Genomic DNA, 25,939 nt, shown 5'->3' with positions numbered 1-25,939 from the left:
ATTGTGGGGTTTTTTTTGTTTCTTTTTTTGCGGTACGCGGGCCTCTCACTGTTGTGGCCTTTTCCGTTGCAGAGCACAGGCTCCGGATGCACAGGCTCAGCGGCCATGGCTCACGGGCCCAGCCGCTCCGCGGCACGTGGGATCTTCCCAGACCGGGGCACGAACCCGTGTCCCCTGCATCGGCAGGCGGACTCTCAACCACTGCGCCACCAGGGAAGCCCTGTGCTTACTTTATTATACACAGATTTTGGGAATTCCCTGGCAGTCCAGCAGTTATGACTCAGTGCTCTCACTGCTGGGGCTCTGGGTTCGATCCTTGGTCAGGGAACTAAGGTCCTGCAAACCACGTGGCGTGGCCAAAACAAAACAAAACAAAAATCAAACCAAAACAAACAAACAAAACACACAGATTTGAAAAAACATATGACTCCAACCACAATGTTTTCCCTAATCTCTTGTTAAACTTGGAGGAATCTTTTAGGAAACAATTCCATTGGTGATGACATAATATTTGTTTGAGGTTCAGAAACTCCTTTGGTTTCTTTGGTTACCTTTTCTTCTGTTCATGTCAAGTAAAGTTAGAGTTAATGACTTTTACTTTCAAAAGTATCCCATTTCACAAAAATATTGCTACCTATCTCTCCACCTAGAAACTCCAAATAGAAACATAGTGTGATGGTTTTGGGGGGTGGAAAGAGGTCTTTTTGTTTTATTTATTGTACTGTTCTGTCACTTTGCATTTTAACACACATGCACTATTTTTATGAAAACAATGAGTCCTTCCCTGACCCCACCCTAGCTACAGTCACAGCTCCCCCTGACCCCATGGCATGCATGTCACTCTCCTTACTCCAGAGGTGTCGCCACACGAGTTCCGTTCCCTTCCTGGACCACGCATCCTTGAGAAGCAAGAGCTCTGTCTTGCTCATCCCTCTATCCTTCAGAGGACCATGGTCCACACAAGTCCTCAATACATGCAGCTGGAATAAAGGAGACCACATATCAAGGCAGCCAAGAGAGAAATCAAAATCCTTCATGAGCTTAAAAAGTAAAAAAAAATCTCAGAATTTTCAATCCTGACCTCAGGCGACAGCTTCCCACTGTCTACTTTCCTACAGTGTAAGAGAGAAATCAAGGGAGAAGGGGGACATGGCTAAAAGCTTAGCCCATAAGAACACTGGGAGACCAAACACGGCCATCTCACTCCCTAAGAGCTAGTGACATGTCTCTCCTCCTAGTGAGAGATTCTGATGGAAACCCAGCAGTTAGGATTCTAGAACCAAGAGTAAACAAAGAGAACTTTAGAATGTGATGGAGCCACAGAAGCCTGGAAGACACCATGGTTAAGCAGAGATTGAATAGATAAATCCAACAGACTCCTTGGCATTCATGAAGTCAACATGAATTATTTGTAAGCCGTCTTCAAACATGATGACATGAGATCACTTGTTATTTCACTGAGGAATGAGTTCAACTTACATGCACTGCAGAGCTGGGTGTAGGAGGTATTGAAGGTGAGTCCCTTGGATAGCGAGTGAGCCAAGCCCACCACCAGTGCATTTCAACAGGGTCTGTTGCTCTCTCTTTGTCCTTACATGTCCCCCCAACTACTCCCAAGTGATGAAACTTTGCTGTTGTGAGAAATGGCTCCAAAATAAATCCAACTGCTTGTGTTGGTAATAGAAGTGAAGAGGAAATGAAGAAAAAGTGAAGGCATCCAAGAAAGTGATGATGTAGAGCTATATATACTGAAAAGGAATATCAAATTATAGTGTAGCTCAAATCGACCATGTGAATGACTTCAATATAGTACATTCAATATGGAAATCAGAAAATGTGACTCATGAAACTTAGAAAGTTCTTCCATCATAGACAAAAATGCTTATCAAATGAAAGCTTGGTTTGTTTGTTTAATCCTTCATTTGATTCAACCAACATTACTGATGTCCTACTATGGCCCAAGCACTGGTCTTGGCCTTGCGGATGTGAAAGTCAGGAGAGCAAAGTCCCTGCTCTCATGGAGCTTACTGTCCAGTGGAGGAAGACAATAAATAAATACATCCTACGTCAGGTGGAGACAAACTGTGAAGAAAAAGTAAGCAGGAAGAGGGATAAAGAGTGAAGGGAGGGCTTCCCTGGTGGCGCAGTGGTTGAGGGTCCGCCTGCTGATGCAGGGGACACGGGTTCATGCTCCGGTCCGGGAAGATCCCACGTGCCGTGGAGCGGCTGGGCCCGTGAGCCATGGCTGCTGAGCCTGTGCATCCGGAGCCTGTGCTCCGCAACGGGAGAGGCCGCGGCAGTGAGAGGTCCACGTACTGCAAAAAAAAGAGTGAAGGGACCTGATATTTTAGGTGGAGTGGTCAAGAGAGCCTCTCTGGGAAAGTGTCAATCGAGCAGAAACCTGAAGGAGGCGAGGGAGGGAGCCACATGGATCCCTGGGGGAATATGCATGGGTGTTTCACGCAGAAAGAACAGCAAGTGCAAAGGCCCTGAGGTGGGAAGACACTTGGAAGAATAGCAAGGAGGCCAAAGAGGCTGGAAGAAGAGCAAAGGAACAGCAGGAGACGAGCTCGAAGGGGGAGGAGGGCAGACCCGTAAGGCCATGTAGGCCACTGCAAGGACCTCGGCTCTGACTCCAAGTGGGACGGACACCACTCGAGGGTGGTGGGCAGAAACTGGTATGATTTGACTCCAGTTGCTAACAGGATCCTTCAGCTGCTGTGCAGAGAATAACCAGCAGGGAGAGAAGCTCAGGGGAGGGGGAGCAGCAAGGAGGCTTCTGCAATAATCCACGTCATTTGCTGGGAGCTTGGACAAAGGTGGTAAAGTGGAAATGGTGGAAAATGGTCTGATTTGGGAAATAGTTTGAAAAACATATTCATATGCCAAGGTGGGGGGGTAGGGGGGGTCGTGCCCATCCCTAGAAAGTGTCAAGGCTGTACTTGGAGCAAGAATCTTTTACTTGTGTTGAGCCATTTACATTGATTTAAACATTGCTTTCAATTATGGATTATATTCTTAAATCTATTGCTGATAATGCATAGTGGCTTATGTTCAGTTTTAGCACCATTTTGATAAGAATGACCCACTTAGGGTGCTATAGGGTGACTGATTCATGGGCAATCCCATTGTTGGGAAGCGAGAGTCAGGTCCAGACACAGCCAACTACTTCTGCTTCGTGTCAGATCTCCAAACGGCAGTACGTACACTCAGGGCACCCAGGAGGATACGCCTGACCTCGTCTGGCTTAGCCATAAGGCCAGCAATTAAGACAAAAGCTGTGTGTTTTTACAACTACCAGGGAAGATGCTTTACACAACAAATCCAGCAGACTAAACATGGCCTCAGTCCTGTTCAGTGATGCTCTAGCACCACTGAGTTTGACCACAGGAAGGGGCAAATGGACAGTCTCATGCAGCCACATGGGCAATGAAACCTCTCTGCCATCAGGTCCCAGGCCAGGAAGTAGAGGATGGGTGGGGAAACTGCCAGGCTTCCTGCTTACCTGCAAGGTCTCCTCCACTGTTCTGCTATGAAGCCTCTAAACCTTGATAACTATTCATGACTTTGTTTGTTGTTTCCAAATTGGGGAGGTGTTGGAATCAAATAGGCTTGAGTAAACATGCCACCTCTGTCCCATACTTACTCCGTGACTTGAAAATTGTTTAGCCCCTCTGCACCCCAAAGGTAGGAATAATGGTACCTCCCTCACATGTGAAAAGCCAAGTGAAAAGGATATGAGACCACGTATGTCCAAGTGCCCAACACTGCACTTGGCACTTAGAGAGCCCTGGGCCATGTTTGGCCCTGATACTGGCTTTGTGAATGTTCCACTGCAAGTCCCAGAGTTGGGAAGTGATTTTTGAAGGGGTTGAAGGACCTTGAGGGGCCCCTTGGGTCTGTGAATATTGGACCCCAGTGGACTTGTGCATCCCCAGACTGGGCCACACTGGGCTTCTGCATCCCCAGACTGGACCACACTGGGCTTGTGCATTCCCAGATTGGACCATACTGGGCTTGTACATCTCTAGACTGGATCACACTGGGCTTGTGCATCCCCAAACTGGACCACACTGGGCTCGTGCATCTGGCTGGCCCTTCTTTTCCCAGATGGAGAATCAAGCCCAAAAGAAAAGAGACAGTTAGCCAAGGCCACACGACCACTAAGAGTCAAAGCCATAGCTGGGACTCGGAGGCTGGTTCTCCCTCCCTTACCCAATACTAGCTCCCACATTCACACCCTTTACAATTTGACAGAGATCCCCAGGTGCTGCCGTGAGCTACCCCAAGATGCTCTTTAGAGCTGATGCAAAACATTTTGTTTTGTGTCACACCTGTGGTGACAGCTGAGTGAAACTGAATGGTCACAGTCGTTCTGCTCAGAAACCACACATGCGTTCCATGTAATCGGAGTTTCAGAATGAATCAGGTTTCCAAACTCTCCTCTCTCCATCTAATCGCATGTCTGTATATGGTAACCTTTAGAAAATGAGTCTAATAATTAGTCATCTTGGCCTAGTTAAAGAAAACAGTATGTTCTCCAATTTCACTTTGTTTTCAACAAGAGAGTGATGCCAACCGTAATTTTCACCATGGTGAAAATGTGCTTCTCAGTTGGGCCCTGCCGTCAACCATCAACCTAGACAACTCCAGTGCCCACACCTGCCCGGTGCTTTCCCACAGCTCACCCTTTAACCAGGCTGTGCCCCCCAGGTGCCCTCCCCTCACACACACATCTATTGACACCAACTGTGTACTGGGCCCTATCTGAGACGTTCTGGACTCATCATTACACTTAATCATCTTTGCAAAACAAATCTTACTGAGGGTCCCTGCCTACTCTCCAAATCCCAGGTCCAGGCCCTCTCCCCCTTTCTCCCTGCACTCTAGCCAAGCTGCCTCCTTGCAGTTCCTCAAAGGCAGTGAGCCCATTCTCACCCCAGGGCCTTTGCACATGCACAGTCCTCCATCTGAAATGCTCTTCCTCCTGACTCTTTGCCTAGGTAACTCCTACTCACCCTTCAGATCTCAATTCAAGCATAATTTCCTAAGGGAAGAACCCCTCACACCTTCCCACGTGGTCCCATAGTTCTTTACTCACATCACACCAGCCTTCCTCTCCTTTCAAAGCAGCTATCTCAACCTGTCGCTTCATGTCTATGGGATGATTTGCTATTATCTGACCTTCCCACAAAAGCATGAACTCCAGGAAGGTAGGGATGGGGCATCTTGTCCACCACTCTGTTCCCACACCTAAAAAGGACACATAATAAGAGTTTAGTTACTACACTGGATGGATGATTACAAAATCTAAAAACCAAAAACAAAGACAAAAAACTTTCCATCCACCCGGGTAAGAGATGAGGCCAGAATGCAAAGCCCAAAGCCTCCAACTTGTCGCACTTGCTCTGCTCTGCCTGATGGTCGCCCACTCCCACACCACCAGCACAACCAGCACAAACACACAGGACACGCACACGCACACGCAACCCCCAGACTCTGAACCTAGAAGACTGTGCCCACTTCCGTAGAGCAATCTACGGAAGCAAAACTCTCCAGGCGGTAACCGTCCTGTCCAAACTGTCCCCGCACACTCTCCACACACACCACATCCCACATCCCACATGCCTGGAGCTTCCGAGGTGCTGATTCAATGGATCCAGAGAGATGCGGTGAGCCACCCACTGGAGAAGCTGTGATGGCCGGAGAAACTGGGGCCGTGCTGCCCTCTGGTGGTCATGGTGGCGCTGCAGCTGCTAGGCTTCCCGAAGGACAGTGGCCCATATTGGCCGCGCACCTTCGTTCCATCCCTGACTCAACAGTGACCTCTCCAGGACTTCTTTCTCTTTGCAAACGGAACACAGTGTTTTCCAAACTTTGGCTCTTCGGGTAGCATCACCATTTTGCCCATCTCATATGACACCCGCTCTATTTTTTTTTTGTCTCTAAATGTTAGTGTATAAAATAACTTTTTTCCCCTTTTTTTGGCCACACCACGTGGCTTGTGGGATCTTAGTTCTCTGACCAGGGGTTGAACCCAGGCCAACCACAGTGAAAGCACGGAGTCCTAACCACTGGACCGCTAGGGAATTCCCTAAAATAATTCACTTTAAAAAAAGAAACTTGGGGCTCCCCTGGTGGCTCAGTGGTTGAGAGTCCGCCTGCCGATGCAGGGGACACGGGTTCGTGCCCTGGTCCGGTAGGATCCTGCATGCCGTGGAGCGGCTGGGCCCGTGAGCCATGGCCGCTGAGCCTGCGCGTCCGGAGCCTGTGCTCCACAACGGGAGAGGCCACAACAGTGAAAGGCCCGTGTAAAGCAAAAAAAAAAAAAAAAAAAAAAAAAAAAAAGAAAAAAGAAACTTGAATCTTCACAGTAGATGGGGAAAAAAACAATTTTACTCACTATAAATAGGACAGGGGAGGGAGATATGGAAGAGTGGGGAAAAAAGAAAACAAGGATTACCAAAAATTTTTTACAATAAAGATTACCATTTGACAAACAAATATAAACAATGACTTGCCCAGGCGGTGAAAGTATAAAGAACAGCGCAGAAATTATCATAAAAGTCAGGATAGGGGTGATCTCTGGGTGAAGGAAGGAGGCTGTAATTGGGAAAGGATAGTGGGAGTTCCCAGAAGCCCAACTCCCCTTAATCTGAGAAGTAGTTACAATCATGTGTTAACCTGGACATATGAGTTGACTGCATTTTTTTCTGTATTTTTATCTCACAATAAAAAAAGTGATGAAACTTAAAAATAAGCCGTGAAATACAAGTAATTTACAACCACACACCTGACAATAAGGGAGATGACATCGAGCAGCGGTGTTAGGGGCGGGGACCCACCTGGCTCTGGGATGCTGGGAAGAGCTCTTGGCCTCCTGATAAAACAGCTGGGCGGTGCCAGGAGCCCCGCCTGGATAAATGCTCCAGAAACAGGCTGACCAGCAAGGGGTCTCCCAGGTGATCCACCTCCAGGCAGCAGCCACCTGACCCCACCCCAACCCCCCTTCCTTCCTTCCTGGGGGGCAGGCAAGGCTGAGATTAAAGCTCAAAGCTTGGAGACTTCCCTGGTGGCGCAGTGGTTAAGAGTCCGCCTGCCAATGCAGCGGACACGGGTTCGAGCTCTGGTCCGGGGAGATCCCACATGCCGCGGAGCAGCTAAGCCCGGGAGCCACAACTACTGAGCCCACGCACAGCAACTACTGAAGCCCATGCACCTAGAGCCCGTGCTCTGCAACAAGAGAAGCCACCGCAATGAGAAGCCCGTGCACCTCAACGACGAGTAGTCCCTGATCGCTGCAACTAAAGACCGCGCGCAAAAACCAAAAAACAAAGAAAGCTCAAAGCTTGGAGCATGTCTGTGGTGGCCGGGCTGCTGTCCGAGGGTCTTGGGGCCAGGGTGATGAAAACAACATGAACCCACTCTCGGGGGACAGTTATCACCCCAATTACCAGGCGGGCTGCTCTGGTTCAGTTAACCTTCAAGGGTTAGTCACTGACACTGTCCATTCTGATTGGTTGAGTCCTGCGCTGTGCCAGTTGTTAAATATGTTTGTGATCAGCTCATATTCATTAAAACATGTGTGTAACTGTTAACCGAAGCACCGCCCACCGAAACACCGCCGCACATCGCTCACATACCTCCAGTGGGGCATGTACCGAGCCTCAGGGCAGGCGAGGCTTTACCCGGCCCCTCCCAGGGCGGCTCTAAGGATGCAAACATCACCACCAGGCAATCACCATAGCGGAGCCCCGTACAGAGGAACGTGGGAGCTGGGACGCTCCCGGTACAGGTGAGCATGTTGAGGCCCAGAGGATGAAAGGAATTCCGCCGGGGACTCACAAGTGTTCTGCTGTCTGTTTCTTATCTAATCCTTACAACACCCCTGCCCAGGAGCAGCTGGGGAAACTGAGGCCGGACCCAGCAACCACCATTCTTTCCCTCGACTGGATTTTTGTTTTGTTTTGTTTTTTTCATTTTTCTCCTCTTTTCCACGTGCCTTTCCTTCAAGGAACCCTGCTGCTGACTCACTGAGTGCCGACCCCTCCTTGTCCCGCCTTATTAAGCCCGCCCCCATTTTTATCAAATGTGTGTGTCCAAGCATAGTGAGGAAATCTGGAAGAACAGACCCCATCATGTTTTCTTCTTTCTACATTTTTTCATTTTCTGATTCCTTTTTATGATAAGGTTTGAAAATGAGAAAATACAGTTGTGTGTTAAGGAAATACAGCAGTGCAGTTTTGGACCATGAGCTCTAATACAAGAATGAGGAGGTGGTGGGGGTGGAGGCATCCTCTGCCTTCTAGTTGCTAAGTGACCCTAGGCAAGTCCTTCCCCTGCCTGGGCCTCAGTCTCCCCATCTATTCAATCAGAAGAATGTGCTAGCTATTCTTCATCTCCAACCCCTACTCCACCCCACCCATTTTCCCACCCTGCTCTGTGCCCCAGAAGTTGGCCTCTGCGGTCTGCACCACCCAGACACACTTGCTGGCTGGCTTCTGGGTCCCAGAAGCTGGGAGGAGAGAGAAAAGGCAATATTTCTTCCCTGCTGGCTTCCTCCTTTGGGTCACATTTCTGGCAGTAGCTCAGCCCTCTCCGTGACTACAGCTCCTGCGGGGTGGCCCCTGCTTTATGTCTCCAGTTCTCAGTGGAACCCCTATCCCCTGCCCTTGTCCACCCACCCTCCCATTCTTCCCACTGTTGCTCTTCCATAGGTCCCTGATGCCTGGGTTGGGTCCCTTTACCCACCATTTTTCCCCTCACTAAATCCACCTGAATTGGATTCCGTTCCCTGCTGGAACCTCAAGTAACACAAGGAGTTGGTTAGTCTATGCAGCAAGTATAAATTTCCCAGACCACATCCCCGGTATAAGAAACCTATTTCCCTATTTCTTCATATTTAAACTCATTCTAGCTTTTAAGCTCCCATTTCCACTGAAGGTAGGGAAACAAAGTGCAAACATTAAACAGAACAGCCACTTCACTCCACTCCTCTTTCAGTAAATGCCCCTTGTCTTCAGGTTTCACGGGCGCACTCCAAGCCAGAGCCCAGAGGCAAGGTGGGGAGGCGTCACATGCCGCACCAGCACCTGGGAGGGTTGTCGGGCTGGGAGTGGCGCTCAGCCCTCACTGGGCTCTGAGTCGGGGTCCCCCTGATTCCTGTTGCTGCAGGAACTACAGTTCGGCCAAGGCCCCTGATAATTCCTGAGACCCTGAGGCCCACTCAGGACAGCATACACACTCAGCCACATGCACACCCTCTCTGGGGGCTTGAGGACTCTAGCCTGCCCCTCGATGCTGTGCTGGAGTCGCTGGCCTCACTGATGCTGTCCTCAGGCCGCTGCATTTCTACACTTCCCTCGGCCACTCTGCTCCACCAGTCGGGCGCCATATTGGGCTTCTCTATGAGGCCTTCCCTACAACATTAACTGGGGTTGACTTGGAGGATGGGATGCTGGACACATTCTCGGGAGCCCAGTAATTCTAAACCGTAACCACAGCCCCTCCATCTGGTCCTTCCACACTCGCTAATTGAACTCATCTCCTTCAGGGCAGGAGAACATTCTTCATTGCCACCCGTTCTTCCCCACCCTGTGGTTTATGGTGTAAATTGTGTGCTCTGGGTCCCCTTGGCTTTGTGTGTGATATGCCAAGCCAAGCTTTGAGAACTAAAAAAACAAGTGAACAGACACATTTCTCTCTCTCCTGCATCTGGCTCTTGGAATCAAGCACTTTGGAACTCAAAACTCTAGAAGCTGACTCTCAGTTGCCCAGGCTTCTCAGGGATCCTCCCTCCCCTGGGGTCTCAGCCTCAAGGTCCACTCTTAGTAATAGGGATGATCTTCAATGTCACTTGTAGCTGTGACCAGCTCCAAATCATTCACTTACTCATTCAGTTAACAAATATTTCTTGGGTACTGTTAGGCACCAGGTGCTATGCTGGGCACTGGGAATACAGTAGAGAATTGAAACAGACACGATCCATGTCTTTGGGGAGCCTGGAGCCTCCTGGGGAAGGCAGGTGCTCATCAGAAGAGGGACAGTAATGAATGTAAAGTGACAACGGCATAAAGTGCTGTGAAGGAGAGGCACTGGGGCTACAAGGGCAAAGAATAGAGGAGTTCACCCTAGCAAGGAGTTCAGCGGGGGTTGAGCTCTGAAGGCGGTGTAGGAGCTTAACCACACAAAGAGAGGAAACCAGAGGTTCAAAGCAGGAGATGCCAAGGGCCCTTGGTGGCAGAGAGCACAGAGCCCGTGAGAGGCTGAGAAGAACAGAGAAGCAGAAACATGCTCCAGGCCCGGCTAGGTGTGCAGGGTCTTTTGGACACCTGAAGAATCCTAACTGTATATTTTTTTATTATTATTATTATTAAACCATAGATGATTTATAATATTATATTAGTTTCAGGTGTACAACATAGCTATTCAAAATTTTTATAGATTATACTCTATGTAAAGTTAGTATAAAATATTGGCTACATTCCCTGTGCTGTACAATATGTCCTTGCAGCTTAGTTATTTTATACATAGCAGTTTGTACCCCTTAATCCTCTACCCCTATCTTTCCCCTCCCCCATATCTTAATAGCAGTGGGAAGCAGCGGGGTGGGGGGTGGCACTGTATCTGGATTTCTAGATATTCCCTGTGAGTCTGGTGTAGACAGAGGTCAGAGGGGAGGTGGGGAGACTAGTTAGGAGACCTTAGACCAGAGCAGAGACAATAGTCCCTAGAAGTAGTGCAGTGGTGACGGGATGAAGAAATCTGGATGGATTCAAAAGTTGCCCCGAAGTTAAGAGTGGTGGGACTTGGTGATGGATTCGACATGGGTGGGGTGGGGGGGAGGAGTGAGGGAAAGAAAGATTAGGGTCCCTATTCTGTAGGAGTGGATAGAAGTGGACAGGTGATGGCATGGTTGGCTGAGACGGGAACTCTGACACAGGACCAGGTAGGGCAGGAAGGTTGTTTTTAGACGGTTTGGGGCAGGCTAGGCGTGAGGGTCCCATGAGCTGTCCAAGGGGAGGCGCCAATTAGCAAAGTGGATTTGTGGGTTTGCACTCAGCAGGTGGTTTGGATCTTGGTGAGCTGTCTGCACACAGACAGGAAGAGTGAGAAGAGCAAACAGAGCCCCGAGGACTCCCGCGTTCAATGGCCTGGTGGCAGAGGATAAGACTGAGGAACCCAAACGGCGAATTCAAGCGTAGCGTAGAAACAGTACAAAGAAAATAGAAACTAACAACCAGAATGCGTGACAACCAGAATGCAAAAATGCAGGGCTGCCTACAGATAATGAGGCATGAAACCCACTCCCAATTATCAGAAATAAGTATTGAAGCTGGAGATACACAGTACGTTAAAATAATTTATTATGAATAATAATGATCATAATGATCTGCCTGTAAAAATCCCAAATAATCTCCCCCTAAAATGAGAGATAAGAGAGGAAGGAAAAGCATATGATGGGAAATCAAGATTTCTGTATTTAAGATAACCTCTGGTATAATAAAAACAAGAGGTATGACTTCTAACCCACCCAAGAAAACTAACTGGAGAAAGCATGGCTCGTTAGAAACAAAATGACAGAAGTAAACCAAACGTAATAGGTGACACAATAAATGTGCACAGATTAAATTCATCCAAGACGTAGATTGGATCCCAAACCCAAATCCAAATTGTTAGACTTCAAAGTGAGGTTTTCCTGATATTTGATGGAAGACCCAGGAATACCAAACCCTGCGCTGGAGGACCCAGGAATACCAAACCCTGCGCTGGAGGACCCAGGAATACCAATACCAAACGACCCCTTCTCATGAAGTTCCCAAGAGACAGACTCTCCAAAAACAAAAGAAAACAGAAAACAAGTTTCCACATTATTATGCTTAGGCTTGAGCCCTAACAAGGACAAGGGCACCAGTTCATGGGTTGCCAGATGCAGCAAGTAAAAATACAGGATGCCCATTTACATTTGATTTCAGATGACACCAAAGAATTCTTTATTTTTTAATTTTTTAAAATAAAAATGATATTTGCCTTGGAGAAATATAGGTCACGCAAGAAATGACAAAACAACAACAAAATAAAACCCAAAAAACTGACACCTCCAGGCACAACAGCATTTACTAATGAATATTAAAAAGTAATTTTATTATTTTTGTCTGCTCTTTCCCCAGCTTTAACTACTTGTTTTTGGAAGCTTGAGTTTCTAAGAAAATTCCACAGCTATCCCAGCCCCTACGATGTGACTGAGGTTAAAATCCCATTCCCCCCATAGGGAAATACATTTCTATCCTCGGGGATTCTGAGCTAGACCTTAGGAAGTTAAAAGAAAACAAAAGGTGCTTTCCTTAGGATCCTTCTAACATGGGGAAAATGCAGCCACTGTGCATTGAAACATGATCCAGTTTGGATTCCTAAGTATATTTCCAGCCTAAGCATGTCCCATGCAATATTTGGGACCTACTTGAGCTAAAAAGGGGTCATTATTTGAAATTCAAGTTTAACTGGGTGGCCCGTATTTTCTGTAGCCACCCATCATGCCATAGCAGGTATATTAGAAAATGAGATCCAGGAAAGAGGGAGATGCCACCCACCCAGCCACGTAAAGGGGAACGTGGACTAGCAGGTGACCTTCCCACTAGTAAAAGCGGGCTCACCAGGCTTCCCTGGTGGCGCAGTGGTTGAGAGTCCGCCTGCCGATGCAGGGGACACGGGTTTGTGCCCCAGTCTGGGAAGATCCCACATACTACGGAGCGGCTGGGCCCGTGAGCCATGGCCACTGAGCCTGCGCATCCGGAGCCTGTGCTCCGCAACGGGAGAGGCCACAGCAGTGAGAGGCCCGCGTACCGCAAAATAAATAGATAAATAAATAAAGCGGGCTCACCAATCTGCAGTCTGGCCAGTGAGGTCGGTAACTCCTCCTGGGAAGAAGTCAGGGCGAGCAAAGGGCAGCAGCTTTCCCTCTCTGTCCTCAAATCAATGATGTGTACGAAAAGCCCACGTCCAGGGAAATGCCACATAAAGGTTCAAAGTGAAGAGATTTCCAGATGACCGGCAGTGGTATACAGACGCTTGCTGAAATGGTCAAAGGAGAAACACAGGAAAATCTATATGAGCATGTAAACCAGAAGGGAACCCAAACCACATGTTCACAGCCTCGTGGTGAAATCTAATAAGGGAGGGAAGGCCTGACTGTTGGTGAGCTGGGTGGAGCTCGTACTGCCTCATAAGAGCTGAACTTTGAGAGCTGGTTATTAAACCATCGGTAGCTTGAACTTGGCCTTAGCAGGAATGTCTACACCACGGAAACTGGCAGATGCTACAAAGCAAAAAAAAAAACCAATTTGCGCTGTTGGTTAAACATTTGTTGGATTGACGGCACCATAAGTCACCAAATAAAAGTGTCGGAAGTGGTCAGTGCCTCACCCTTATCCGTGGGACCTTTCAGCATTCTCGCCAATCCACCTCCAGTCTCTGCACTTGGGGAATTCGGGTGGATGGGCTCTTGTTCCCAGAACTGCCCACGCTCGGCAGGTCGGAAATGCCAAGGAAGTTACAAACATTCCTACGATAGCCCTCAACAAATGAATCTCTTGGGAGTTGGTGTACACACGCCCCAGGCCCCTCCCCCTTTGGCTGGGGTAATTCTGAGCTGTGTGCTTTACACCATTTCCCATAGTTTCCCCAAAGGCCTTCAGAAGGAGCGAGATGGCTTGATCACTCATACTGTTACCGAACGCAAGTCCATGTGCCTGACGCACAGCGAGGCAAAACAATACCAAATGTCAGAGTTTGGAGCAGAGAAAGGTTATTGTGGGGTCATGCAAGGAGATGGGTGGCTCGTGCCTTAAAAACCCTGAACTCCCCAGAAGCTTTCAGCAAGTGAGGGAGGGGCGTGGTTAGTTGTTGCAAACTTCTTAGTGTCAGATCTTTTGTTCTTAAGGTCAGGTCACAGATGTTCCTGTAAACCTCCGGGAACAAAACAAATGTTATTCTCTGTGCTGACAAGAAAGGGCGAGGTCCCAAGGCTCAACTTTCACCCTCTGAGGTCCAGGCCCTGGCTAAGAGGAGGGGTCCCTGCACGGGCTGGGTTACCCTTCCAGGGAGAGTTCGTCCAGCACCCTGTCTGGGTCCTCCCGCCAGTGCCCAGGCCCGGGTGAGGAGGCAGATATCAGCTGGTGGCACCCTCAGGGCCAGGTCCCCAGACCCCACCCAGCCGTCATCACTGAGGGAGCCAGGTGCCCAGGACCCAGCCGGCCCTCGGGCTTTTCATTTAAACTGGAGCGAATCATTTGTATAGGATCGATAGGAATACATGTGGTAGCAGATACCCTTCAGGTGAATTCCCAGCTCACAGCAATTGCCCTTCTTTGAGGAACGCCCCAATACAGAGGTGGACCTGAAGTAATGATGTGCAGTGTCCTTGCAACTTAACTCTAGTGGAAGACAGCTGATCTACGCTGTACCAATTTTTGAAACTTGAACGGAGAGACTGAAGCTGGTTGAAGCTGTTACCTTAATGGCAGTGTCCATATACTCCAGTTACTGAGAGCTCCATGGACCTCACGAGACCCATGGGGACCACCACCGCCATGAGGTCGAGGAGGTGGGGAGGGGGGAGGGGTTCACCGCTGCTTCAAGGCCTGGGCCTGGCAGTGGGTGGCCATGGCGAGGGCTCTAGAGCTCTGCGGGACACAGCCCCAGCCAGTCCCCGGGCCCCCCAGATCACCCGCCAGCCCCAAGGCCAAAGGGCCTGGAGAGCCCCAGGAGAGCGCAGGGAGGACCCCTGTGAGCTGACTGTTGGGAGCGGGACTCCGACTGCCTCCCTCAGGGTCTTGAGACAACAGTCTCATGCTAACGGCTGCAAGCCCCCCACCCCACCCCTATTACAATCCTTTAAACTTCGTAAATCTTTACTCGTTTCCATAAATGTTTTTCTAAATATGATCTTTGCTTGATTCTTCTTGGTATGGAAAGATATGCTCAAGGAAGTTTTAGAAAGTATAGAGACTATACTGCTACAATTTTTTTTTTTTTTTTGGCAGTACGCGGGCCTCTCACTGTTGTGGCCTCTCCCGTTGCGGAGCACAGGCTCCGGACGCGCAGGCTCAGTGGCCATGGCTCACGGGCCCAGCCGCTCTGCGGCATGTGGGATCTTCCCAGACTGGGGCACGAACCCGCGTCCCCTGCATCGGCAGGTGGACTCTTAACCACTGCGCCACCAGGGAAGCCCCCGCTACAATTTTTGCCTCATTCTTTTTCACCATCTGCATGTGAGTGTACGTACAAATGTATGTCACTTCCCCAACCATACCTGCCCTTCCTGAATAAGCTACTTGCACTTGAATCCTTGTCTCAGGCTCTGCTTCTAGGAGAACCCAGGTGAAGACAGTCACATCCCTGGTAGAACACCATGAAACTGGCGAGCTCCAAGCAGCAGGGAGCACGGAAGCAAATCCACAGGGCACCTGTTGGGGACTAATGCTCAGTGTTGAAGTGACCCCTGGGGAGGTGCGGGAGGGCTGGCTTGTGGCACCCGGGGCCATGGCCCCACGTCACATCCCCATCACTGATGTTGGAATGAGGCCTGAGTTGCTCCTGGGGCCAAGTGTGGAAAGGGGGTCTGGCTGACTTCAGGCTGCTAGAGCAGAGATACTCTTAGGCACAGATTCTTGATCTTGGATGTTCAGTCTCCAGAATTATGAGGAAATGAACCTCTGTTGTTTCAGCCACCCAGTCTGTGGTATTTTATTATGGCAACCTGAGTTGACATGCATTCTCCATTGAACCCTCCAAATTAACTAGTGTACCATATATATTAATTATTCTCTGTTTTATTTTTTTTGGCCACACCACAGGGCATGTGGGATCTCAGTTCCAGAACCAGTGATGGAACCCATGCTCCCTGCAGTGGAAACATGGAGTCCCAACCACTGGACCACCAGGGAAGCTCCAGTAATGTGAAAACTCTTCTCTGCAGCTTTGGCTAAATTTCCTTTGCTTTTCTTTCTTTCCTCCCTCCCTCCTTCCTTCCCTCCTTCCTTTCCTTCTCTCTTTCTTTCTTCCTTCTTTTCTTTCTTCCTTTCTTTCTTTCTTTTCTTTCTTCCTTTCTTTTTCTTTCTTTCTCTCTCTTTTTTTGTATCCTCTCTCTCACTTGCTTCCTGGCCCCTCCCTTTAGTGGGCTTTTACAAGTCTAGGTGTCTTATAGCAATTTACAAGTAGCTGAGCCTTAGATTTTCCAGTTCTACTGATGTTTATGTTTTCCGTCTAATTAATTTTTACCTTTACTTTTAATTCTCTCCCTAGGTTTATCTTGTTGCTTATTCTCTAGCTTCTTGAGTTGGATCCTTCATCAAGTTTCAGTCTTCCCCGTTTAACAACACAAACATTTAGAGCCCTGGGAGTACTCCTTTACATTCCATGGGCTTTGCTATGTGAAGTTCCGATTGTCATTATGTTCTGAATGGCCTGTAATTGCAGTTTTGTTCCCTTCTTTGATTTGAGTTATTTAGGAATAAATTTCCAACTGGTTTAATTTTCTTTCTGTTTACCCTTTTGTTTTCAATTTCTGTTTTTTTTTTTTTATTGCTTTGTGGTCAGATAATGTGGCTGGAAAAAAACTGCTTGTTAGTACCTCGGAGGTTGTCTTTGTGGCTTAGAATGGCATCTGTTTCTGTCAGTTCTTTACAGATGCTTGAATGAAATGTCTTTTCTGTTTGTATTTATTTATGACACTGAACTTATTTTCTCCAAGCTGACATTCCTTGGAGCATGGGTCCTGCATGCAGCTCTGGTGATCCCAGTGCCACCAGCATGGACCCAGAAGTCCTCAGGCAGAACCACCACGGACCTTGCCCCACTCAGTGTCTCCTGAGTGCAGCCTTTTCTCCCAACACCTCATACCACCTCGAGCAGCTAGTTTTCCATGGAACGTATTTCAGAAAATCCTGTTTTAAGGTTTTCTCTATTTCTTGAGGATCAGCTATTTATGAAGGGTCATGGGACAGGCATACCTCGTTTTTAGGGCACTTTGCTTTATTGCATTTTTTACCAGTGAAAAGTTTGTGACAACCCTGCATCGAGCAAGTCTATTGGCATCATTTTTCCAAGAGCATTTGCTTACTTCATGTCTCTGTGTAACGTTTTGGCCATTTTGGCAATATTTCAAACTTTTAAATTATTATTATACGGGTTATGGTGATCTGTGTTATCAGTGATCTTTGATGTTACTATTATAAAAATATTACGACTCCCTGAAGGCCGAGATGATGGTTAGAATTCTTTAGCCATAAAGTACTTTTAAATTAAAGTATGCAGGGACTTCCCTGGTGGTGCAGTGGTTGAGAGTCCGCCTGCCGATGCGGGAGACACGGGTTCTTGCCCCGGTCCGGGAGGATCCCACATGCCGCGGAGAGGCTGGGTTCGTGAGCCATGGCCGCTGAGCCTGCGCGTCCGGAGCCTGTGCTCCGCAACGGGAGAGGCCACAACAGTGAGAGGCCCGCGTACCACAAAAAAAAAAAAAAAAAAAAAAAGTATGTAGATTGTTGCTTTAGACATAATTGTGTGACTATTGCACACTATAGTGTAAACCTAACAAGGGAAAGTTCGGGGCAGGCGGGTGGGTAGGAAGCACCCCATCACTATATGATCTTCTTCCAGGGATGCTTGGAAGGGGATGCTGGCACTGGGAGAGAAGCTGGCCTGAATGTCATCAGAAGTCTCTCCGAGGGAATTCCCTGGAGGTCCCTCCAGGGAATGGAGGACTCCGTGCTTCCACTGCAGGGGGCAGATGTTCGATCCCTGGTCAGGGAAATAAGATGCTGCATGCTGCGCAGCACAGCCAAAATAAATAAACAAACAAACAAAAAAAGAATTCTCTCCAAGCCTGAAGGATTCGGATTCATAGTGACTCTGATTCTCCATCCCACCCCCTAATGATAATTGCTGACTTGGCTGGCCAAGACACACAAGTTTTCATCTTCAGGAAACATTGTTTCTGCACATTCTATGACCTCTTCTCCATGCCTGCTTTTCCAGCTGTTGGCAGCATCTCTCAAGATGATCAGAGTGGGAAGGGAGGGAGAGAAAGCAGATCTGACCTCGCTTGCTTTATTAGTCTCTGACATGCACAGGCCTGAGAACTGCTGCCCAGACAGGTGTGTCTGCATCCCTCTCTCCCCTCCTGTTGCCATGGTGAGTGACCTGTCAGGTCCCAGGCATGAAGTAGATGCTTGGAGAAGGCTGCAGGCTGGAGGACCATTCAAGACGTCTGTTAAAAACATTAACAAGCCAGGCCTTCCCTCCCTCTGTAATGGATTAAATGTTAGCCTGCCCCGCTAATGGGTCCTTGGCCACAAAGAAACCTACAACAGCTAATGCCCTTTCCTCATTATGTGGATTTCAGTGACAGAAGAAATGCTTTCATTATCATCTCCATTAGCAGACTTACAGATGCTTGAATCACTTGAGTCTGGGCCACCCCTGGTCACAAGCATGAAAGAGGCCATGGGACTGGGAACAAAAAAACATTGTCAACATCATCAACAAACACCATCCTGGGCTTTGGGGATACATCAGAGCAGATGCTGAACCACTAGTTAGCTCCCAGTAGGGCCAAGAGTTCCTTCAATACTGGGTTGCAGGCTTAGAGGAAATGGGCTGTCACGTAAATGGTGTGGAAGTTACAATTTACCAAGGACTCCTTCTCAGCAAAGTATACCAGGAGCCATGCTTGTGTATAGGACATTCAAGTTGGTGGTGGGATACAGCAAGCATGACTCTGCAGGTCTCTCATTCCTCACAGGGGACAGCTTAGCTTCATTGGAGACACTAGGATTCCCATCAGTGCAGAGTAAGGTCCTGGCCAGAACCCAGGAAGCCCCCAGTGAGCACTGGTTGAGCGTTTTTCACCAAGTCTGAGCTAGGACTTTGGGTTTTCTCTCTTGGGGAGAAGGCATGCTCTGTATGTGTGGAGAAAAGTGAAAAAAAATACTGGTGACAAAAAGAACAGAATGGGGACATTCTTAGGACTCTTGTCAAAGTTCCTATTCGCCTCCTTCTGTGCATATGACAGGCCTGTAGTTCCTCAACCCCTGAAGTTAGGTGTGGCCATGAAACGCACTTTGGACAATGAAATGTCAGTAGAATGAGCATTTATCATTTCAGTGGAAGTAAAAGAATAAGGTAGAAGCGATAATTGAAGAGACAATGCCTGACCATTTTGCAAAACAAATGAAAGACACTAATCCATAGATTCCTGAGGTCCAACCAACAAATAAAAGGAAAGAATAAATAAAAAGAAATCCACAGGTCGACATAGTGAAACTGTAGGAAAACCAAAGATAAAGAAAAGTTCTTTGAAACAGACCTATGAAAAGACATAGATTCACTTCAAAAAAAGTGAGGTAACCATGGGATTCTGAATTCTTAACCACAGGATAGAAGTTAGAAAGAAACTGGGCTCTGCTTCAACATGAAGAAAGAAAATAGCACAACTACTCTCAGCAAAAATAACTTCGAGAAGGAGGGTGAAATAAATACACTTTCAGACAAACGAAATCGAAAGTGTTTGTCAAGAGGAAATTCTTAAAAAAGAAAACTTTGAGCAGAAACAAAGTGATCCCACGTGGTGAGTCTGAGATGCAAAAGCAGATAGAAGTAAATGTGAGCACAAGTGTAAACAAACCAGCAATACCATCTTGTGACACTTCCTTTAAAATTAGGCTGAAATACAGGGAACATAATAAGTCAGGAGGGAAGCAAATGAAGGAAAAGCCCTGTATTATCCAGGAAGAAGGGAATACTTATCAACTTTAAGCCTTGATAAGTTATCTATAAATGTTTTCATTGTAGAGTAACCACGAAACGATTAGTTCTACAATGCATAACTTACAAAATAGTGAAAGAAATGGGAAGGTTTTTTTTAACGTCTATTTAAAATAAGGGAAGAAAGGAGAAAAAAAATGAACCAAAGAGTAGGCTAGGGAGCACAAAATAAGATGGTAGGTTTAAACCCAAATATATCAGAAATTATATTAAACATGTAGGTTTAAAGACAGGTAAATAATAAATTAGGAGTTTGGGATTAGCAGATACAAATTATTATATATAAAATAGATAAACAACAAGGTCTCACTGTATAGCACAGAGAACTATATTCAATATCCTGTAATAAACCATAATGGAAAAGAATATATATATATATATATATTCAGATATATATATATATCTGAATCACTTTGCTGTACACCAGAAACTAACACAATATTATAAATCAACTATACTTCAATTTAAGAAAAAGACAACAGTTTTGAATGGCAGCTTCCCCCAAGCCCACCTTGTCCCTTGAAAGCGATGGGCAACAAGCAGCCTCTTTCTGATGACACACGCTGCCCATTGTGACTGTCCGTGACTGCCCCGAGACATCACATAGTTTGAGTCAGAGGCAAGGGCGGGCTGCCACATACCTTCTTCACCTGCCTGAGGGGCTGCTGTGGTTTGGGCTCTTGCATCTGTTTTGTGTGGTTCTTCTGTCTCATGTGCCATTTGATGACTGTCTGCTCTCTGTGCAGCTGCTCCTAATAGCCCCTTGTCCTTCTTCAACCCACCGCTCGTGGTCTCAAAGAGCAGGGAGCACAGGTTGTTCTGACATGCGCCAACAGAGCTCCAAGGGCCAACGCTGGCAGAGGACTGCTCCGTCTTTCTTACCAAAGGGTTTTTCCACGAAGGACGTTTCATTCTGACTCCGGGCATCGGACTCCTCTGCTTCAAGAACTATTTCCCATGGAGCCAGAAGCCTTACAAATTTGCCCTTACAACCCTCAACACCGAATCCCACTCAGAAGATTTCAATACCACCTGGCATCATGCAGGAGAAAGAACCCCAAAAAAGCTAAAAAGATGGCCAGCTGCAAATACAACGCCTGCCACGTGTTCCCCATCAAAAAGCTGGAGGAGCATGAGGCTGCCTGTGTCAACAGAAGCACAGTGGAGGAAGAGGACAGCTTGAGCCTTCTGAAGTTCAGCCTTCCGAGTTCAGAGCAGAACGGAAACACCCCTCCAGTGTCCCGCTGGCTCCCCAACTCTGATGTCTGGAATGTAGATAGCACGAATTCCCACCCCATGTTTGTCCTTAAGACTTTTGTTCCCCAAAAGCTTACTTGTGAAATCGACGCGAGAGAGTCAGAGAGAGAGGACCACACCCCATCCCTGACCCCCCCGCCAGAAGATCATCAGACCAGGAGAGTAAACCGCCAGCCGCAGAAAGGAGATGCAGGCGTCTTAAATGCATGAAAGGAGATGCAACTCACCAGAATAAAAGGCATACAAAGTCAACTACAGTGGGATGCTCCTTTTTACCTAACAGATAGGTTTAATAACACTCTGCTGACAAAAATGGGACAAAATGGGCACTTTCATAACATTGGTAAGAGAACGTAAGTTGGTAAACTTCGCTGGAGGGCAATTTGACAATAGCTATAAAAATTATCAACGTGATGGAGTAATTCTACTTCTGGGTTTTCATCCTGTAATATATTCACACATGTGGACAATGAGGTAAGAACAAGGGTATTCATGGCAGCATCATGTGTAGCAGCAAAAGGTCCGAACTGATCTAAATATCCGTTGGGAGTATTTGATGAAATAAATTATGGTGCCGCCAGGTGATGAGATAGGATGCTGCCGTGAAAAAAGAGCGAGGACACTCTTTCGTAAGACGTGGAAAGGCTAAGACATGTTGTTTAACTCAGAGACGAGCACACTTTTTCTATAAAAGGCCAGAGAGTAAATATTTCAGGCTTTGCGAGTCATATGGTCTCTGTCACAACTATTCAGCTCTGCCTTGGTAACATGACAGCAGCCACAGGAAATATGTAGACCACGAACAGAACTGTTTACAGAAACCGGTGATGGGCTGGATTTGGCCTGTGGTCTGTTGTATGCCAAGCCCTACTGCAACTGATCAAAGCCAAGTCCATGTCACTGTTTTTGTAGATTTGTGGAAGAGGACTGTGTAAGGATGTGCTTGTACTTGGCATAGAATTTCTCTTCAAGGGTACATTAGTACAGGGGTCTTCCCACAAAGCCTGAAAAGTTCACTGTCTGATCCCTTACAGAAAATATGTGCTGCCCTCTTCCCTAACGTCAGCTGCCCCAGGGAAGACAACTAGGTGATTGCAGGACAGGGAAGAGAGAGTTTTTACCTATAGTAACTTTTATATATGAACACACTTGAATGCATCATCTGGTCAAAAAATTAAAATACACATTTTTTCTAAAACAGCAAAAGACTTAAATCTTTTGAAATTTTTCAGAAGGAAGTCTTAACTGCTAAGTTTTTTTTAAGTACTCATAACTTTGTCACCCCTGGCCCCTTCAACTGTTTCTACAAAGTGTTACATAAAGATTTCTTCTTGGAAAAAAGGAGAAGTTCTGGGTGTTGGCCCTTGAAATTCCATGGTTAATAAAATGCTTGGACTAGAGAATTGCCACATAGGAAGTAGGTGAAATAAGAAAGTGGTGTGTAGGGCATATAGCTGCAAACTATAGGTCACCAAGACCAGGAGGGCTTCCCTGGTGGCGCACTGGTTGAGAGTCCGCCTGCCGATGCAGGGAACATGGGTTCGTGCCCCGGTCCAGGAAGATTCCACGTGCCGCGGAGCGGCTGGGCCCGTGAGCCATGACCACTGAGCCTGTGCGTCCGGAGCCTGTGCTCCGCAACGGGAGAGGCCACAACAGTGAGAGGCCCGCGTACCGCAAACAAAACAAACAAAAAAAAACAAGACCAGGAAAAAAAGAGTAATTTGGTTTGGGGAATGAATAAAACAAATTGGTCATGAGTTAGTTATTGTTGGAGCTGAGTAAAGAATAAATTTTACATTCTCTCTACTTTTATATAAATGTGTTTATTTTACCATTTTACTATTCCCTATTTTTATATAAATTTGAAATCTTACATAATAAAAATAGTTTAAAATATATTTTAATATATTTACAATATATTTTAATATAAAGATATATCATACAATATTATATATTTTATATAAATTACATATATTATCTATTTTAATAAAAAGTTTTAAAAATACATATATAAATTTGAAATCTTCCATAATAAAAATAGTTTTAAAATATATTTTAATATATTTTTATAATATATTTACTATTATATCTAATATATAAAATATATTAGATATATTATAAAAAATATATATTGGGGGAGGGATAAATTCAGAGTTTGGGATTGGCAGGTACAAATTATTATACATAAAATAGATAAACAGCAAGGTCCTACTGTATAGCACAGGGAACTATATTCAATATCTTATAATAAACTATAATGGAAAAGAATATGAAAAAGAATATATATATATATATATATATATATATATATAAAACTGAATCACTTTGCGGTATACCAGAAGCTAACACAATATTGTAAATCAACTATACTTCAATTTTTAAAAATTTAAGCATATATATATTATATTATATATTATGTACAAATGTATATTATATATTATTACAAATGTATATTTTTAATTAAGAGGTTTAAATATATAAATATATATTTATATGCAATATATATTTTAAATATATATTATAGAAGATTTCAAATTTATATAAAAATAAGAGAGATAGTAAGATAAACTATATATGCATGTATATAGTGTATGTGTATATATATATATATATATATATATATATACTGAATGCAATGTGGTATCCTGGGTTGGATTCTGGAACAGAAAAAGATATTAGTGGAAAACTTGGTGAAATAAAAATAAAGCCTGTAGTTTAGTTAACAGCATTCTACTGATGTGAATTTCTTAGTTTTGCTGAGTGCTTCCCTGGTGGCGCGGTGGTTGAGAATCCGCCTGCCGATGCAGGTGACACGGGCTCGAGCCCTGGTCTGGTAAGATCCCACATGCCGCGGAACAACTAAGCCCGTAAGCCACAACTACTGAGCCTGTGCTCTAGAGCCCGCGAGCCACAACTACTGAAGCCCGCGCGCCTAGAGGTGGTGCTCCGCAACAAGAGAAGCCACCGCAATGAGAAGCCCGCGCACCGCAACAAAGAGTAGCCCCAGCTCGCTGCAACAAGAGAAAAACTGGCACGTGGTAACGAAGACACAGGGCGGCCAAAAATAAATAAATTAAAAAAACACTTGTTAGCGAGCGGTGACAGTGACCACAGCAAGCCAGTGCTGGGCTGGGTGCCAGTGATTGAATCAGAGCTGAATGGGCTGGGGAAAGGTAGGCCCCGCAGCCCTGGGTAGCGGGCGAACTTTCCAATCTCATGTTTGAGGATTCCTGGCAAAGGAGGAGCCTGGCAGAAAAGCCATGTGCTCAGGCAGAGGGGGCTCTGGCACAGCAGAGGAAGGAGGAAAGAAAGGGGGGCGACCCTGGGGCAGGTGCCTTGTCCCAGGCACAATCCTGAGGGGAAAGTACTTTTATTTCCAATATACAGACGTGAAAAGTGTCTCAAAGAAGCTCATTAACTTGCCTTGGTTCACAAAGCTAGTAAGTGGCAAGTGGCCTAATGAAATTGAACCGATCCGCAGCAGCTCTACTCCTAAATTTGTAGAAACCAGAAATATGTACGTGAGTTTGCCAAAAGATGAGGACAGCTGTTCACAGCAGCACTATTTATAATGCCAACCTGAAAACACTCCACCTGTCCTTCAGGAGAAACGGGCGTAGTATGGAAATGTCCCACAATGAAACACAATACAGTCATGAGAATGAACCAACTATAACTACCCAGTCAGCACGGGTAGTTTCACATAAAGCGAAATTCAGTTTACACAATGTTGTTTTGGAAAAAGTAAGATAACTCGATGGTGTTTGAATTCAGGATGGTGGTTACCCTTGGTGGGGTAGGGAGGGGGGTTCTGGGGTGCTGGTCATGGTCTATTTCTCAATCACCATACTGGTTACCTGAGTGTGTTCACTTTGTGAAAATTCATCCAGCTGATCACTTGGGATCTGTGTATTGTCCTGTATGTTGAAATTCCATGGAAAGTCTTGAGAAATTGAACCTATACCTAACGTAGATGCTTTCTCTACTGCTTCTGATTCCCTGGCTACGAAACAGATGGTTACACGAAACAGGGCACTAAAGTGCTGGCCTTAACTGGGCTCAAGTCCTGACTTGACCACGTTCTAGTAACTTCTGCTCAGAACAGTCAACTGAAACATGGACACTATCTTCTCGTTTGCAGGGTTCTTGTGGACAGAAAGAAATGAGAAAGCATTTTGTAATAATATCGTAAGAGCCCATGTTTTCTGAGCCCCAAGTGTGTGCCAGTGTTCTACCCAACCCCTTCAATAACTCTGGAAGGTTAAGGGTTCTCCCATTTTATAGCCAAGAACTCCAAGGCTCAGAGCAGGAAAGAGCCAGGCTGGGATTCACATCCAGGTCTGTCTGATCCAAAGTCAGAGCTTTATCCATGGCTACCAGGAAACCCCTGGAAAGCTTGCCAGGTGTCCTGGGTAACAATCAAGACACAGTCATCCTCACAATGGCTCTGGATTCCGGAATCCTTCCTCCCACTTATTTCCAACAAAGTTCCTGGTCTCCTAAGTTTCTCCTCCACGCTGTTGAGCCCACCGTGCACTGTTCATTTCCTCAGGGTTCTTTAGCTGACACAAGCTACCTTCCTATCGGCTAGTTATTGTCACATTAATGCTGTGTAACAAACCACTCCAACATTCAGTGGCTTCAAACAACATTCTTATCATGTGTCATTTGGGAGTTGGCTAATCTAGGTCCACAAAAAAAAAGCAGAAAAAAGAAAAAAGGGACACCGCCACCAGTGCCTGCAGACCTCACGTTTTTTCCCAGTGCCTAACACTGACAGAATTGATGATATGCTTGACCAGAAAAGGCAAATTTCAACACATTTCAAAGATTTGAAGTCACAGAGACTCTGCTCCCTGAA

General features: G+C 46.3%; 1 protein-coding gene and 1 long non-coding RNA gene across 2 annotated transcripts; both read left to right on the top strand.

Moving 5' to 3' along the window:
* Window positions 1-7,747: 7,747 nt before the first annotated feature.
* On the top strand, window positions 7,748-16,435 carry LOC137206454 (uncharacterized). Its single transcript, XR_010934657.1, has 3 exons — window positions 7,748-7,795; window positions 15,855-15,951; window positions 16,303-16,435. It is a non-coding gene; the product is annotated as an uncharacterized lncRNA (long non-coding RNA).
* Window positions 16,436-20,778: 4,343 nt separating this feature from the next.
* GTSF1L (gametocyte specific factor 1 like) lies at window positions 20,779-21,244 on the top strand. The gene is given in 2 exon segments (XM_067705184.1): window positions 20,779-21,189; window positions 21,191-21,244. Coding segments are annotated over 2 exon segments (465 nt in total).
* The last annotated feature ends 4,695 nt before the right edge of the window (window positions 21,245-25,939 follow it).

Source organism: Pseudorca crassidens, chromosome 15, assembly GCF_039906515.1.
Source record: "Pseudorca crassidens isolate mPseCra1 chromosome 15, mPseCra1.hap1, whole genome shotgun sequence".
Taxonomy (NCBI): Eukaryota; Metazoa; Chordata; class Mammalia; order Artiodactyla; family Delphinidae; genus Pseudorca; species Pseudorca crassidens.
This window is presented reverse-complemented; position numbering and strand designations above follow the sequence as displayed.